The sequence below is a fragment of the Hypoxylon trugodes genome (assembly GCF_022578975.1).
Source record: "Hypoxylon trugodes strain CBS 135444 unplaced genomic scaffold F4822scaffold_11, whole genome shotgun sequence".
NCBI lineage: Eukaryota > Fungi > Ascomycota > Sordariomycetes > Xylariales > Hypoxylaceae > Hypoxylon > Hypoxylon trugodes.
The window spans coordinates 1,468,479-1,485,086 of record NW_026250026.1 but is presented as its reverse complement, the minus strand read 5'-3'; the positions used below and the strand labels follow the sequence as shown (position 1 = coordinate 1,485,086).

The following is a 16,608-nucleotide window of genomic DNA, read 5'->3' as shown; positions in this document are numbered from 1 at the left end:
GGAACGCCTACGATACCCCAAAGACGGAAACTACTGGCATTGACAAATAATAAATGCGATACTACCTTCGAAGCTATCCCAATTATACCGCTCCTATTTGTGAGGACTTAGTAATGCTTCCTGTCACACAGTGCGAACCAGGATACACTTTATCAGCTGCCTGCTAAATATCCGATGGTGTGACGAACGTAAAAAGAAGAAAAAATCATGCTGGAAAAGCCAGTTTAACCCATTCTCATTATCATCAATTCCAATCCCCTCGTAGTCTAATTTCTAGTAGACACCAAGGCCGGAATTACCACATTATCATGATCCTAATTTCGAACGGCGCCCCTATTATTAGAATTGAGTCCAGCCACCCCCAATATATACAAATCAACTCAATTTTAATAGGCTCGGTAGCCGCCTCACCTGGGCGCCTATTCTGTAGTCTAGATATCACCTATGCTTTTCGAGTCCGTCTAATAACTCATCAAATCTGTCACCACTCATTAGTAAGCGACTCCACAACCAATAAAAAGGGGTAAAAAATCGCATCAAAAGCAAAAGCAAACTCACCTCGTCCAAAAAGTCCCCTCTTCGCCCAATCCATAGCCATGAGCACTCTCGTCCTCACACCAACACTCTGGGCAAAATACACACTACGCCAAGCATACACCGCCCACAAGCCACCACTCATCCCCCACCCGCCTCCAAGATCGAAAACAGCGCTATTCCCAACATACGCCAGACTACCCAGATGATGGTACTCAAACGCTTTATAACACGCCTCATCCAGATCCCCATCTCTCACATCATTAGCCCGTAACCCAGGCGCGCAATGCGCGAGCTTATTGAATTTCTTAGCAAGATAAATACCCTGCTGATTCGCGCGCTGCGCGGTAGCGGGTAGGGATGTGAGTTTACTGTCGATTTGCTTGAGCAGCTCGCGTAGTTCGCCGAAATCGAGGGTTCCGGATTGGTCCTTGTCGAATTGTGAGAATAGCTTGTCGAGCCGTTTTAGGTGCGCGGCTGCTTGCGGGAAACGCCGTTTTACGTCGGAGGCGACGGCGCGCCAGTCGCTGAAGTGTAGTTCTACGGTTTCCGGGTCTTTGCCTTGTTTGAAGGCGTGCCCGCGGAGGAAGGTTATGACGTTGTCGGCGATGTTGTTTTGCACGGTTGAACAGTCACCGATTGCGTATACGTCGCCTAGGGGTGTGCCGTTAAGGCGTAAGTGAGTATCTGTTTCGAGGGCGTGACGATTGTTTTGTGCTGCTCCTAGCTTCGCGGCTAGGCGCTGGCATAGATCCGCTTGAGAAACACCAGTGGACCATAAACAGAATCCCATTGGGAGTTCTTTAGTGATGACTTGACCGTCCTGGGTTTGTTGAGTAAATATGATCTTGTCCTTTTGTACCTCTTTCACTCGGGAGTTGACAAGTACTTCGACTTGGTCACGAGCAAATCGGTCTTCGGCGTATTTGGAAAGGGCTTCATCGTATGTGTTAAGAATATGACCCCTGCTCTGTATTAAGTGGACTGAGATTTCATTTCGTAGAAGTCGAGGAAATCTTCTGGTTAGGTCCTCGTTCAATAGATCGAATAGTTCAGCTGCAAATTCGACACCAGTGGGACCACCACCGCTGATCACGAAGGATAAAAGTCGTTTCCGTTCATCATCATCTGTCGTAGGAAGACAAGCGAGCTCCAAATTCTTCATAACCTGGTTCCGAATCATACGCGCGTCGTTAATATCCTTAAGGAAGTAGCAATTGTCTAGTCCCTTGACTCCGTGAGGGTTTGTGACGGATCCTACCGCGATGACTAATTTGTCATACGGTATATAAAATCTCACCTCCTCACCTTTGGAATCAACCTGTGAAACCTCGACCAATTTGTGTGAAAATTCAACATCTTCGGCGGAAGCTCGGAGATAATGCCCACCAATCCTTGATAGAATTCTTCGGATAGGTTCAACGAGACTTCGCAATTCTAGAGTACCAACAGTCGCAGAGGGTAACATAGGAGTGAACAAGAAGTAATTCTTCGGACTGATGACAGTCACGTGGTAATCCTCCGGGTTGAGTTGTTTGAGAAGCGCGACACTACCCCAGCCACTACCCAAGATAACAAGTCGGGGCTTACTTCTCTTCTTCCTTGCTTCCTCATTATCTTCGTCGTCGAGCAGCGCTTCTATAATTGGGAGATTCTTAGGTCCCCCGCGACGCGGATTTAGAGCATTTGAGGAGACTTGACAATCACCAAAGGTAATCGACTCCTCTTTATAAGTAGTGGCGTCATATAAGAAAAAAGCTGCGAATAGAGCTCCTATGAACCCAATTCCCGTTCCTATTACTGCCGCTGTGCGATATGCGAAGTTGAGAATTACGGATCGTCTCTGTGGGAGGGGTTTGCCCGAAATTTCGCGTAGGATGCGCTTAGGTGGGAACAGCCATTGTGTATTTTTTGTGGGTGTACTTCGTTTCGAAATACTCGATCGAGATAGAATGCCGAATTGGCGAATGTTCGCGCGCGTTGTCTGTCGTAGTAGAGTCGAATATGCGAGATTATAGCTAGGAGAGCTCTGACGACCAGCGCGAAGAGCGAGGACCGTGGCAGCTCCTAGCTGAGGCGGCATCGTCGGTACTTTCCGATCAGTTCAGAAATTAATTAGAAAAAAGGAAGTACTATAAACGAAGCCGTGTCATGTCGGGAAATTATATTATGATGTTTCTAGTTTTCGTAACTAGAAAATCGAGAAATTGGTTCGTGTACGAAAAAGAAAAAAGATTATGGCCTGTGAAAGGGGAAAAAGAGAATCACAAGAATTCTTTCCTCGCCCTTTCGGCGCTTCCTTGGACAAACTTGTGTTACAGCGAAGTTACTGGCGTATGTAGTGCGTCATACCCATGGGAGTGGGTAGATGTGGGACCTTCCCAGCTTCCGATCGCCGTCACTGCCGCTGGAAATAGCCTGGAATTTTCACAAGCTTACCTGCTATTCGACCCGCTTTCGCCTTAGTGCGAAGATCAATTAACGCTCTATATTTCTCACTTTCGACTTTATCTTGCGATTTTAATTCCCGCTCAGAAATATTGTCACAATTTGATGTGAAGCTATGTTAAGCTTTTGAGCCTCAAATTGCCATCATGTAGTTACACTTTTATATAGTAGGTTGCGAAATTATTGAGTCATCAATCTCATAATCGACATGTGCCACCAGGGGCGTATGTGCGATTGGGAAATATGTAAGGAACCTGTCGAATGTTCTACGTCGTAGGGGTTCATTCTTTCGGGATTCGTGCATTGGAACGTTGCAATTTGGCCGAAAGCTGACTCACCGTGTCGCATCTCATGATCCTCGAATTATCTATCATAGGTATAATGATTTTCCTGAAAAGCTTATTGTAATTTATTGGGAATCTGGTTGGTTGTCCATATACTTGGGACCTCGTGTAGGCGGCTCTAGATGCTAAAGTCTTTATAAGCCCATTTCTCCGTGAGCTTAGTCTTGGCCTGCTTCTTGAATGGTATTCTCCTTCTGGCTTCCATCCTTCCTCTAATCAACAAGCTTCGGTAACGGTCCTTCAATAAATTGCCTTCAGGTTTTAGGAGGCGTAAAGAGTCTTGAAGTTCGTCTGGTAGGACCAATTCTAGATCCTTCTCGGGTAGCCTTAATCTGCCTAATTGGCGGCGTCGGATAGTCTCGTCGTTATCATCGGCGCTACTTTCGCTCTCTTCGGCCCGCGCGAGCGCTAAATTCTCTTCACGTTCACGTTCGGCAACTTCCCTTGCAATTCGTTTAATCTCTTCCAATTGGGCTTTCCGAACCTTGGTCTTGGCCTCGTGTTTCAGTCGGCGCTCTTCTTCTTTTCGCCTTTGGATCCTATTGCGCTGTGCTTTGGTCTTGCGTTCTGGTCGCTTTGCGCTAACTTTGAGTTCTTCGCCACCGCTCTGGAACCCTTCCCATTCTGAATCCTCGTCCCATTCGGATAGTTCCGCTCGAGCTTCAGCAGCCTCTGCCTCGGCAGCTGATCTAGCTGCAGCTTCTTGCTTGAGACGCTCAGCTTCTTCAGCCTCTAATCGTTTGCGCTCTGCTTCTACTGCTTTGTTTGATTCTTCAGTATAACGAGCTTCGTAGTCTGCAAAAGCCGGGTTATAACTATATCCGCCCGTAGGAGTCGGTACGGCTTTGGGTGCCTTTCCACTTGCTAATAGTGAAATTGGCTTCTGTACAATGGACTTTGGCGCCTTTTTCTGGTCACCTCTCCTATCCTCTACTAAAGCCGGTGTTTTCGGTTCAGGTGCAGCTACCGCTCCCCACGGATCGTAAGACGCATCCGCAACCTCCACAGTCTCTCCATGAAAACCATCCGCTACTTTGCGCAATCGACTAAGTTCCTTTTGTGTGACATATTCCCGCTTTGGTCGCTTGGCCGGAAGGATACCATCTGTAGTTTTATCACCTGGACGTTTGCGCGAGGCAACAGTAGGTACGACCGAGCGCGCTGCGATGATTTCATCGGCCTTCAAGGGTTTAGAGGTATGCTTCGGGTACTTCTTTGCTATTGAGGTATCGCCGACTGTATCAAGCACGAAAAGTTCGTCCGAGGGTCGTTCTGCGATAACACCACTGCAAAATCATCAGGTTAGTCCAATGCGATCATGAAGATGAAAAGACTAGACGAACCCCTTGAGGATTTCCTCGTTTAACTCCTCGAGACCCTTCTCAACTTCCGTAACATCGACGTTTTTTCTCCAGGCCTTCTTGCCTTTTCTCGAGGGCTGCTTGTAAGTCGCAGGGGCCTCGGTCGACCCCTTTAAGGGTTGTATGACTGGCATCTCGAATTAAATTCAGTGCTAGGGAATTGTTTGATTGTGAAAGAGTCCAGATCAGTATTGTTCGAACCAACTGGTTGATTATTTGTGCAACCGAATGAATTGAATGAATGGCATTCCGAGATGTTAGTGGGGCTGTCCAAACTAGAAATTTTTCTGAGATGCAGGGGTCAATCAATCTTTTTTGGTTGGAATCGAGTACTGCGATAAGATAAGAGATATTGAATTTACTAACCTCTTTTAGCTCTAGTGTGCTTATGTAATTAATTGCATGGCGAATTGACTTTCAGCCTTTTTCCTTAGCTTGGCCGGGGGAGTCGGTCATTTTCTCTTTTTTAAGCAAGGCTCGTCTATCGATTGCCAACCAAAGCTCGTCAACAAGACCCACTCTACATCAACCCCCAGTCCTGCCTGAGTCCCAAGTCCCAGTCAAATCGCCAATCTGTCCAAGGCTACGAAGCCCAAGCGCATTTTTCGTATACCTATTGGAAAAGAGACCGCCTCCTTTTGTAGGGGAGAGAGGTAGGAAAGAACAACACTTACAATAGTTGATTTCTTTCTGACTTGTCTCTCAAAAGCAAGCGAAGGGACATACAGTCACACGAGTGAATAATATTGCAAAGGAATAATTAATTCATTTATATTCTCTTCATTTCCGCTCTTTACGCCTGCCTTCTTGAAATTCCTGCCGACCCGACTTCCAACCCCTAATTCTATCGTCAATAGTATCCCGTAATTCCGCGCTTCTCGACTAATATTATTGAATTACCGACCTTTACTACCAACATAACACCATAAACAGAGCAGAAATCAACGCAAACATGTCGCAGACCGGAGGAGCTGGCGGGTATAACAACCCGTTAAAGAAATTCAAGTATTTTTACCAACTATTTTTAGTTGAATTATATCATTGACATTTAATAGATTGGTATTCCTCGGTGAACAAAGCGGTATGCAGTCTATCCCATTAAATGTTACGAGCAGCGACAACACCCTACGAACGATGCACACTTTAGACGATAGCTAACATGATACCTCGGCCCAGTCGGCAAGACGTCCCTAATAACGCGGTTCATGTACGACTCTTTCGATAATATGTATCAAGCTACGATTGGTATCGATTTCCTCTCAAAGGCGAGTTTGGATCATGCGATGCGGTAAACTCGGAAGGCTCGAGCTAGGTTAGCTGACTGATAGGGACCAGACGATGTACCTCGAAGACCGAACGGTGCGACTACAGCTATGGGATACGGCAGGTCAAGAAAGATTTAGGAGTTTGATTCCCTCATATATCCGAGATTCGAGCGTTGCCGTGGTTGTCTACGATATTTCTAGTACGAGCGGCCTCAACCCCTACCAATCTGAATGGGAGACTAACGGGGAACAGATGCAAAGTCATTCCAAAACACCAAGAAATGGATTGACGACGTACGTGCGGAACGAGGAAACGACGTGATTATCGTATTAGTAGGCAACAAGACAGATCTAAACGACAAGCGAGAAGTCACCACAGCGCAAGGTGAGGAAGAGGCTAAGAAGAACAACTTGATGTTTGTCGAGACGAGCGCGAAGCTGGGACACAACGTCAAGAACCTCTTCAGGAGGATAGCGCAAGCTCTTCCGGGTATGGAAGGAACAGATGCCGCAGCACAGGCCTCATCACAGAGTGGGTCATATCCGCAACATTCTGACGTGGAGCGAAATGGTTGGACTAACAAATCATAGTGATCGATGTGAAAACCAATACCCAATCCTCTCAACAAGAAGGATGTGCGTGTTAGTGAAATGGTACTACGCATTGAAGAAGAGGCGGTGGCCTGACCCGGAAAAGGGTGAGGGTCAAGCAGGATATTTCCCGTGCATAGCGAACGAATCAGCAAAATGATGTTGTATAATACAAACCATTCTACGAAACAAAGTAACGAGAAGAGGACCAGTACAACCATTGCGGGTATGACATTTAGTATATGTAATCACCCTTTTTCGCAGATTCCAGTTCAAGCGTCGTCAAAGAGTAACACAGATTCTGTGTCTCATACTCACGTGCCTTCGTGATGAACGCTATTAGCTATCATTCATTCCTAATTCGTACCACACATGTACATGGATGAACCACTTCTAATTATTTTCGAATATTCCATCCCTTACATAGTAGACCCAGCCCTAACCCAATGTTTCCACTTGCCCATCAGCCCTACCAAAGTACGCCTTTACCGGTTTCACGCCCTCTACATCCGTACCTAACTTCGCGACCTGTGGGCCATTCAACCCCGAGAAAATACCCACCTCTAAAACACCAAAAATAGCCTTAATCCGCTTGAGCAGCGCATCCGGCGTCCACACGCCCTTCGCGGGATCCAGTTTACCCGCTTCGCTATTCAGCAGCAGCGTCGGGAATGGCGCGTCGATGATATGGTTATGATTATCCGTAATCGTGCGGATGAACGTCGGTCCCGAGGTCCGGATTTTGGGGTCATCGCTACCGAGACGTAAGAGCTCGCGTCGCACGTACTCGGCGCCCATAGGTGATACTTCAACGGGGACATATGTCCAGTTCGTAAGCAGGCGGTCGGCTTTCTTGCGGCTATCTGCTACGCAAATAAACCGCTTCGATAAGCGCGAGACCAATTTCTCCTGGAAATGGCATGCGCCGCCTCCCTTAATACAATTCAGCTCCGCGTCTACCTCATCCGCTCCATCGAAATAAATATCAATAGGTTGGTGGTCGGTCACGTCGGTCGCGACTTCGAGGAGTAGATCCGGTACTTGGAGAACGGAGAGCCCGGCGTTGCGGATTAGGGATGTGGAACCGGAACCCGTGGGCACGAATTTCATTTTGTTGGTTACGGAGGCGCCGAGCTCGCTGATTGCTTCGACGACGTAGGCGACTGTGCTGCCGCTGCCGATCCCGACGTATGTGAATTCCGGGCTGAAGTTGTCGGCGACGGCTTGCCGGCAGGCGGCGCGCTTGGCGAATTCGATTAGATTCGCGGTTTCGGTTGTTGAGGCCATGGTTATGGGTTTCTTTGGAGGGGTTGTTGAGAAAGGAGCTATTCTTCTTGTTGGTGATAGATGACTGGTGAGTGATAAATATTGCGGCTTGCTATGACTAAGGGGGCCAAGCACGCAGCTAAATACGGGATAGCCTCTAAATACCGCACGTGGGTTGGCGACCGAGAGTCGGGAGGACGATAGATTTGCGATGGTCCTAGGTAACGACGAATTCATGAAACGCGGGCTGAGACAAGGAACGTGGATTATATAAATCCACTGCAAATTGTTAATAAGGAGGCTTTGTGTATTATGGTAAGTTAATTGCAGATATTGGGACAATTGTTAGAGTAAATGCGGGAAAATTAGCTGAATTGAAGCTCTTTGCCCCACGTTTGTCACGATGTTCCTTGGTGGTGTGGTGCCACCAAGTAGTAAAAGGGTGTTACCATGACGTGGTACCGACAGGGATCAATGAAACATGGAGGGACCTGTCCGATCTCCGGATCGTAGGGTTGCTGACTCAGCGCTACGATAGGGCTCATTTAGAGGGACTTGTGGCGTCTCGAATCTTAAGTCTTTTCAACTCGATACAATAAATTGATTCAATGGAATTAGGCTATTATTCTCAATGTGGTTCAGTGGTTGTAAATCATGTTCTCACTATTCTAGAACCTGATTCTTAGACGCATTGCCAAATCGTTAACGCCTGTCTTTGCTCTATTTGATGGATTTGATATACAATCGCTAAGACACTAATCCTCTTGTGTTATACCCCAAAAAGCAATTCATTACCTACTACCTAGATATTAGCCTTGTTCGGGACCTGTTACTTTTCATCTTGGAGAAATCTCGGGATTTGATTCTCAAATCATTTCTATAGTGTTTCGCTAAGGGTATACGTAAGTAAATAGTAAGTTGAAGAATTTCCGAAGCCTTGCGGTATTATTTCAACAAGATGGTATCTCTCATCTAGCAGTCGACCACATAAGCACTAATGACAAGAAGGAATATGAAGATCGCCGGGGAAGATAAACAAAGGGTTGGATTGTTTTAAGAAAATACGATACATGCTTTGATAGTATCAACGTCTATAGCGTGTATAGCGTGTATAAGTTCACAATTAGCATTGTCGGTCTAAGTGGTACAAGTGCTGCGGCTATCGGTGTGAGGTATGACGAAACACCAACCAATCAATACCAGTTTAATTATTACTGTCAGCTTGAAGTATAATTGATAAGCAATAATACCGGCATGCATCAACTTGTTTAAATAATATCTATAATTTTATCATGCCGACCCTGAAAAATATTAAGTATGACAGCGGCTGTCGGTCCCTTAACATAGACGGCTATGAAGGCTTGGTTGATTGGACGATGGAATATGGGGTTTTGTACCGATTACCGATTCTAGATGATGCAAGGTAAAACCTAAAAATGTGATTGGCCAATGATGGCGTGTCCGGTACTGGTCTTACAAAACGTTAATATTTATTGGTAGATGAGTTCAAGCCTCAAGGCTAAAACGATGGCGTGATTGAAGAGTATAGCGGACTAATTGCAATTGCGGAGCCATAAAAAGTGCCACATTCGGGGTCTGAACTATCCTGCTATCTTAGTCGTGGGTTGTCGCCATCGTCTAGAATTCAAAACCCACTTCGCCTTTTTCCAATGCCGGGGAAAATTATTATTTCTAGACTTAAAAAAAGACTTTATATGTAGAGAGGGGTCCATCATGTCGTTCCTCTTCGGAAAAGCAGTAGATTCTTCTGCTGCCGCTTCCAAGTCAGAGTCCGACATGGCGACACAAGATATCCAAATTCGTACGCCTGAAGAGGCAGGTGAGTAATCCTTATTATTATAGCTCTAATGTGCTTTTCTGTACTCACTATGTACCCCGCTATCGAATTCACATTCTTCAATTCAAAAACCAACTTCATTCCTACCACTTACACCGCCGTCACATCACAAATAATAACATCAATATCATCCAAATTTATTTATAATATGCTCAATATTCATAAGTAGCATAGCTGACTCTTATAATTATCGTAGTGGCGCGCATTGCCTACCTTGCTAGCGATGTCATCATCTCCGTTCAACCCTCACATGCCCAGGACTCTGAATTCTCTTCCCACCTTAAGAGATATGCTGCGCGCAAAGACCCTGGCCTGGTTGTTAAGGCCGAGGGCTCAGTCCCAGAAGTGAGTATTTTTCTATGTGACTTATAAGAATAATCAATTGACTCGGTAATATTAGATACAATCTATCCGACACAACAACGATCCCCTTCTCTCCGTCTTTGCGCCAATTCGCTCTGGTCGCCTCACATCCGTAACCACCACCTCAACTATTCTCCTCCCCTCTATCGCCCACTTGTACAAACTAGCGAACTATCCCGTCGTCCTTCACGTTTCATTATACCCAGCTAATTTCCCTGACTATTCTGCCATAACCGCCATCAGAAACTCAGGATGGACCTTTATACAATCCGAGTCCCTCCAGGAGGCACAGGACATGGCTATTACAGCTCATGCTCTAGCAGTCCGCTCTGGAAAAGGTGTTATTCACTTCTTCGACCCGAGCTCCTGTTCACACGATAAGCCAATCGCTGCAGAGGACGCGACATCATTCCGCGAGTTGTTGAACCTAGACGACGTCCGTCGATACCAAGCCAGCTCGATTTCGGAGTCGGGCATATATGCCGATGACGGAAAAGTCGCGGTCGCCTCAGATCAACCAGAAAGACGCCCGAGCGCTACCCCCAACGGATTAACAGATTCAGCCATTCTTAGCGTCACTTCGAAGACCGTTTCTACTGAGGGTTCGGAAAAGTCTAGCCAACAAAGCAATGGTTCTAGTGCCCCGCCGAGCGTATCGTCAGCCACCACAATCGAAACAGCCCCACCTCTAGTTACATCTGAGGATATCTACAAATATGTGACTTCAATATGGAGTCAATTAAAAGCCGCTACCGGTCGTAGCTATAATGCTTTTGAGTGGTCGGGCCCGTCAACTGCAGAGAAGGCTATTTTCGTATTTGGTTCTGATGCGGGTTTGTTCGCCGAGGCACTCGATGCAGCTAAGCCGGATGACATATACGCAAAGGCTGGATTGATTACGGCTAGGTTATACCGACCGTGGTTAGGTTCCAAGCTCCTCGAAGTCATCCCACAATCCGTGAAGCGCATCGCTGTACTAGAGCAAATTTCGCGAAAGACGACAAGATGGGGACCTTTACTAATTGATATATTGACGTCAGTCAAGAGTGGCTTTGGTGGTGTCGAGACTATAGTTGGTCATCAATTGGGATACATCACTCCTGACACCATCAACCAAGCTCTTAGGGGTATCTTTCAGAATTTGGCTTCCGAGAAGCCTCTACAAAATCTAGAGGTGGGAAAGACGAGTGGGCCGCAGGACGATAAAACTTACGGCCTAGAAAAGCCGAAGCTGGAAACCGCCTATACCAAAATCCTCGACCAGCTATTTGGCAACCGAGCTTACGTAGCGAATGCTCTCACTTCGAGCAACGCCGGTGTTTCTTCCACGATAACAGCTAGTCCTGAATTTGGATTCGGTTCTCTTCTGGCACGGAAAGAACATCGCCAAAAATTTGTCAAGCAAGTTAAGCAAGCCGCTAGCACTAGATCTTTCATTACTGAGGCTCCAGTCAACTGGCTTGCGAAATGGGCGGCGACCGCCGAAGATGCCAAGAAAGCTGGAGAAATTGCAGATGACGTAATTGCACGACTCGAGACAGACGGATCCTCAATTGCACGAGAACTTTTATCAAGCAAGGGCTTATTCCGAAAGGAGTCATTGTGGTTGGTTGGATCCGATGCGTGGTCATACGATCTTGGTAACTCAGGCGTGCACCATGTTTTAGCCTCTGGCGAGAACGTGAACATGCTTATTATCGATTCGACGCCTTATTCCGAGCGTGCGGCGGCCGATGCTGAGAGACGGAAGAAGGATATTGGTCTTTATGCCATGAATTTCGGCAATGCTTATGTTGCGTCCACAGCAGTCTACAGCTCATATACCCAGGTTCTTCAAGCCATGCTCGAAGCCGATCAATTCAACGGACCATCGGTTGTTCTCGCATATCTCCCGTACTTCGGTGAGAACGACTCACCATTGACCGTGTTACAAGAGACTAAGAAGGCCGTGGATCTGGGCTATTGGCCACTCTACCGATGGAACCCCGAGAACGAGAATAAGGGCGAACCCAACTTCTCCTTGGACTCTGAGCGTGTTAAGAATGAATTGAAGGAATTCTTGGACAGAGACAACAAATTGACTCAATTGATGCGACGCGAGCCAGTTTTTGCTGCGAATTTATCTCAAGATTTCGGTACAGAGGTCCGTGCGCAACAAAAGCGAAAGGCTCGAGATGCGTATAATCAATTGCTAGAGGGTCTCTTTGGTGCGCCTCTCACAATTTTATTCGCCTCGGACAACGGAAATGCGCAGTCGCTTGCGAAGCGTCTTGGCACCAGAGGCCGTGCTAGAGGTCTTAAGACACTTGTCATGGCCATGGAGGATTACCCCGTTGAAGATCTCCCCAAAGAGGAGAATATCGTATTAATTACCTCCACCGCTGGTCAGGGTGAATTCCCGCAAAACGGAAAGCCGTTCTGGGACGCCATCAAGGACAACACCGATCTTGACCTCGCATCCGTCAACTACTCCGTCTTTGGTCTTGGAGACAAGCACTACTGGCCGCGGAAGGAGGACAGGGTATACTACAACAAGCCAGCCAAAGATCTTGACAGGTTACTCGCCAATTTTGGTGGCAAGAGACTATCTGAAGTCGGGTTGGGAGATGACCAAGATCCTGATGGATTCCAAACTGGATATGCGCTGTGGGAACCTCAAATTTGGCAGGCACTTGGTGTCGCAAACGTTGAAGGGCTACCAGAGGAGCCTCCACCACTAACCAACGAAGACATCAAGCTAGCTTCGAATTACCTCAGAGGTACTATCGTTGAGGGTTTGAATGACCCAACCACTGGCGCTATCTCCGCATCCGATCAGCAACTTACGAAGTTCCATGGCACCTACATGCAAGACGACCGAGATATTCGTGACGAGCGCAAAGCTCAGGGCCTAGAACCTGCGTATTCGTTCATGATTCGATGCAGATTGCCAGGTGGTGTTGCTACGCCGAAGCAATGGGTCCAAATGGATGACATTAGCACAAGCCTTGGAAATGAGACTATGAAGTTAACTACCCGACAAACTTTCCAATTCCACGGTGTGGTTAAAGGAAAGCTTAAGCCCGCGATGCAGGCTATCAACAGGGCTTTAATGACCACTATCGCTGCTTGCGGTGATGTCAACCGAAACGTTATGTGCAGCTCTCTTCCAACGCAGTCGCAGTATCACAAGCAAGTCTGGGCTTGCTCAAAGACGATTAGCGATCATCTCCTGCCTTCTACTACTGCTTATCACGAGATCTGGCTCACAGACGACGATAACAAGAAAACACAAGTTGCTGGTAACGCCGTACAGGATTTCGAGCCCCTTTACGGACCCACATATCTCCCTCGAAAGTTCAAGATTACTATCGCTATTCCGCCACACAACGACACAGATGTCTACGCCCACGATATCGGTCTTATCGCTATCAAGGGTGATGACGGTCAATTGGCTGGTTTTAACGTTCTTGCTGGAGGTGGAATGGGTGCGACTCACAATAACAAGAAGACTTATCCTCAAACCGGTCGCATGATGGGTTTCGTTAACACTAATGAAATCCATATCGCTTGTGAGAAGATTATGCTTGTGCAGAGAGATCATGGCGACCGTAAGAACCGAAAGCATGCTCGACTAAAGTACACCATCGATGACCTTGGTGTTGATGTCTTCCGCTCTAAAGTTGAAGCATTGTGGGGTAAGACGTTTGAACCAGAGCGTCCATTCCACTTTAAGAGCAACATCGACACTTTCGGCTGGCAGAAGGACGAGAATGGTCTAAACCATTTCACCTTTTTCATCGAGAACGGCCGAATTGAGAATACCGCTGAATTTCAAATGAAGACTGGTCTCCGCGAAATCGCCAAGGTTCACAAGGGCGAGTTCCGATTGACAGGAAACCAGCATTTGATCCTGAGCAATGTTGCAGATGAAGATCTCCCACAAATGAAGGAATTACTAAATAAGTATAAGCTCGATAATGTCCAATTCTCTGGTTTACGTCTCAGCTCTTCGGCTTGTGTTGCCTTCCCCACATGTGGCTTGGCCATGGCCGAAAGTGAGCGCTACCTCCCCGAATTGATCACCAAACTTGAGGGTTGCCTTGAGGAGAACGGCCTAGGAAAGGAGTCAATTGTTATGCGCATGACTGGATGTCCCAACGGTTGCGCTCGTCCTTGGTTGGCTGAGGTCGCATTTGTTGGCAAAGCCTATGGTGCCTATAACATGTACCTGGGTGGTGGGTATCACGGACAGCGACTGAATAAGCTGTACCGATCCAGCATCAAGGAAGACGAGATCCTGGCTATCATGAAGCCATTGCTAAAGCGTTTTGCTTTGGAACGCGAAGAGGGTGAACATTTCGGTGACTTCTGTATCCGACAGGGCGTCATTGTAGCTACTAAGGGAGGACAAGATTTCCATGATAATGTAAGTTGAACTATCTTGTGCGATTAAAATCACTGTTACTAACGATTACTAGGTCGGTGAAGAGGAATTTGAGGATGAATGATATACTAAAAGTACCCAAATCTAGAGGCATTTAGAGCACGCACCATTTAGCATTGCATCAGGGACAGGCGTTCAAGGAGCCCATATATATATTTGTAAGTTGATGTATAAATATTCATGAATATACTTTGAGTTACATGATAGGACAAAAAAGCAGTAATCTGGTCATTTCAATTGGTTCCAAGGTTGGTATGTCCCGCTGACACGCTATTGGTTAAATTCTTGCTCTTATTTCAGTCTTTCTATTGGTTAAGTCCAACTAATTCCAATCATTCTTGCTCTTATTTCATGTCTCTTTCTATCAGCATATACCTTCACTCTGTTTTCATATCATTCGAAATCGACGAGGACTCTCGGCGATCCCAATCATTGCAGAAATCATCCAGTGTAATATCCCTAACCAGAAACAAGTCCCAGCCATGAATAAGAGCAGAGACACCATAGTCGAGCCTAAGTATATCGAGGTTAACAATGCGCCATCATCGAATATGCTAGGAAAGCAATGGCGACGTCGAATAGCATCACATCATATAATACTTCATGAACAATACACTCCTTTCTTCAGCACCACGACACTTATTGCAAACCAGGTACTCGGTTTCCTTTTAGTCTTGTAGTACCTCTCTGCAAGCCACATAATACGATGGTTCGCTGGCTATACTATGTTGGGTCCGGTCTGTGGATATGGAATCCGTGTTTGGGTTGGGGTTTCCCAAGCCACATGCATCTCGAGCTTTTATATCCCTGCACTTCCTATTCACCTTATCATTTTGGCATTCCTAATATCATCCTTACCGGTGGCTTCAACCTTAGCTATCCAAGGTCTGCCCAATGGGCAGGATGGATCGCCACAAGATTCTTTATCAGCTGTAAGAATCACCTGGTATACGACTCTATTCCTTGCCCTATTAGCATGCATTTACTACCTACGTCGCGGCGGATGGAGACACCTAGGGCTTATAAACGGCATATTTACTTGGATATATCTATCAATGGCCCTCACACGACATTGTCCTTTTGATATGGTTGTTAGGCATGCACTTCAATTACTATTACTCTAGAATCGAGCAGGATTAAAGATTTTATTAGCCGTGATATTTTTCTTTCACTAACAGTTGTTAGCGACGGCACAGTGTGTATCTTTTTTACATACGTGTGGATGATGAAGGATCTCCGCGCGAGCAGAATGAGACGCACTCGTCAGAAACTGTCAGTCATGGCCCCACTGTCGGATTATATATAATAGGCATTATACTTACCAACCCAAAAGTACGATATACTGTATAATCATCAGCGCAACATTGATTAACATCAGTCTAACCCTTTTTCTAACCATGTCGACTAATACTTTCTCCGCCGCAGAAGAGACCATACCAACAATGCTTATTATATTCGCTCCGCTTTCCTGGGTCTTATCAATCGTCCTTTATAAGGCCTCCCATATAGTTAGGACCATCTTTGAAGAGCCCGACACTCAAATTACCGAATACCCCATCCCACACCATTGAATGAGGCCCCCAACTGTTATTCAAGTGGTAGCAATAGCATTGGTGTGTGGAGCTCTCAGTTTCTTTGTGTACTGGCCTGATTGTTACATGCCTACGTATAGCTCATGGAGGGCGATGAGGTTCCGTCTTCTTTCGTTCCTTTCTTTCTTGTTTTTTCCCAAAGGTTTCGTTGGTCCTTAGGAGCAATAGGAATGACTATTTAGAGGATTTAAGAAGTTTAGGATTTTATAGATGGACACGTGGGTGGAGAGGATGGGAAAATTATAGGAATCGTGTTGGAGAAAAGTTACAGGCATATGCATAAGAAACGGACGCGAATGTCAAGTCGCAAATCTTAGTCCGCTCATGAGGCGTAGCATCAATCTGAGACGTATATTGCAACCCGACTATATGGATAGTAACATATACTTCGTTGCGCGCCCTTTCTAAGGCTGAGTCAATGGCTGTATCAGCGCGTACGAGGTGGCAGGTGGCAGGATTCTAACTTAACAGGTACCATCTTCCGAGTTCGCCTACCTAGGTACTTACGAAGGAAATAGTCGTATGTATCATCCAACCCTAGTGGGATGGCTATTACACGT

General features: G+C 46.4%; 5 protein-coding genes across 5 annotated transcripts; 2 read left to right on the top strand and 3 right to left on the bottom strand.

The window, feature by feature from the left end:
- Positions 1-21: 21 nt before the first annotated feature.
- F4822DRAFT_421263 (FAD/NAD(P)-binding domain-containing protein) lies at positions 22-2,835 on the bottom strand. The gene is made up of 2 exons (XM_051459778.1): positions 559-2,835; positions 22-478 (listed from the first exon to the last, which is right to left on the bottom strand). Exons 1-2 carry the CDS (start codon positions 2,615-2,617, stop codon positions 462-464), a joined length of 2,076 nt encoding a protein of 691 aa, XP_051309414.1. The 5' UTR covers positions 2,618-2,835; the 3' UTR covers positions 22-461.
- On the bottom strand, positions 2,836-4,981 carry F4822DRAFT_421262 (P60-like protein). The gene is made up of 2 exons (XM_051459777.1): positions 4,670-4,981; positions 2,836-4,612 (listed from the first exon to the last, which is right to left on the bottom strand). The coding sequence occupies exons 1-2, from the start codon at positions 4,819-4,821 to the stop codon at positions 3,445-3,447; spliced, it is 1,320 nt and encodes a 439-aa protein (XP_051309413.1). The 5' UTR covers positions 4,822-4,981; the 3' UTR covers positions 2,836-3,444.
- Positions 4,982-5,629: 648 nt separating this feature from the next.
- Positions 5,630-6,790, top strand: F4822DRAFT_83540 (ras family-domain-containing protein). The gene is made up of 4 exons (XM_051464053.1): positions 5,630-5,952; positions 6,023-6,152; positions 6,206-6,484; positions 6,544-6,790. The coding sequence occupies exons 1-4, from the start codon at positions 5,893-5,895 to the stop codon at positions 6,597-6,599; spliced, it is 525 nt and encodes a 174-aa protein (XP_051309412.1). The 5' UTR covers positions 5,630-5,892; the 3' UTR covers positions 6,600-6,790.
- Positions 6,763-8,496, bottom strand: F4822DRAFT_83495 (ribose 5-phosphate isomerase). The gene has a single exon (XM_051464051.1). It carries the CDS (start codon positions 8,044-8,046, stop codon positions 6,982-6,984), a length of 1,065 nt encoding a protein of 354 aa, XP_051309411.1. The 5' UTR covers positions 8,047-8,496; the 3' UTR covers positions 6,763-6,981.
- An 883-nt stretch (positions 8,497-9,379) lies between these two features.
- F4822DRAFT_83453 (sulphite reductase hemo protein, beta subunit) lies at positions 9,380-14,805 on the top strand. The gene is made up of 3 exons (XM_051464050.1): positions 9,380-9,649; positions 9,864-10,012; positions 10,068-14,805. Exons 1-3 carry the CDS (start codon positions 9,544-9,546, stop codon positions 14,445-14,447), a joined length of 4,635 nt encoding a protein of 1,544 aa, XP_051309410.1. The 5' UTR covers positions 9,380-9,543; the 3' UTR covers positions 14,448-14,805.
- The last annotated feature ends 1,803 nt before the right edge of the window (positions 14,806-16,608 follow it).

Excerpts from the sequence above, each read along its gene's own strand:
- F4822DRAFT_421263 (XM_051459778.1), bottom strand. The coding sequence starts at position 2,617 with ATGCCGCCTCAGCTAGGAGCTGCCACGGTCCTCGCTCTTCGCGCTGGT.
- F4822DRAFT_421262 (XM_051459777.1), bottom strand. The coding sequence starts at position 4,821 with ATGCCAGTCATACAACCCTTAAAGGGGTCGACCGAGGCCCCTGCGACT. Across the intron at positions 4,613-4,669 it reads AACGAGGAAATCCTCAAGGG|TGGTGTTATCGCAGAACGAC; the intron begins GTTCGTCTAGTC and ends ATGATTTTGCAG.
- F4822DRAFT_83540 (XM_051464053.1), top strand. The coding sequence starts at position 5,893 with ATGTACGACTCTTTCGATAATATGTATCAAGCTACGATTGGTATCGAT. Across the intron at positions 5,953-6,022 it reads GTATCGATTTCCTCTCAAAG|ACGATGTACCTCGAAGACCG; the intron begins GCGAGTTTGGAT and ends GATAGGGACCAG. Across the intron at positions 6,153-6,205 it reads GGTTGTCTACGATATTTCTA|ATGCAAAGTCATTCCAAAAC; the intron begins GTACGAGCGGCC and ends AACGGGGAACAG.
- F4822DRAFT_83495 (XM_051464051.1), bottom strand. The coding sequence starts at position 8,046 with ATGAATTCGTCGTTACCTAGGACCATCGCAAATCTATCGTCCTCCCGA.
- F4822DRAFT_83453 (XM_051464050.1), top strand. The coding sequence starts at position 9,544 with ATGTCGTTCCTCTTCGGAAAAGCAGTAGATTCTTCTGCTGCCGCTTCC. Across the intron at positions 9,650-9,863 it reads TCGTACGCCTGAAGAGGCAG|TGGCGCGCATTGCCTACCTT; the intron begins GTGAGTAATCCT and ends TAATTATCGTAG. Across the intron at positions 10,013-10,067 it reads CCGAGGGCTCAGTCCCAGAA|ATACAATCTATCCGACACAA; the intron begins GTGAGTATTTTT and ends CGGTAATATTAG.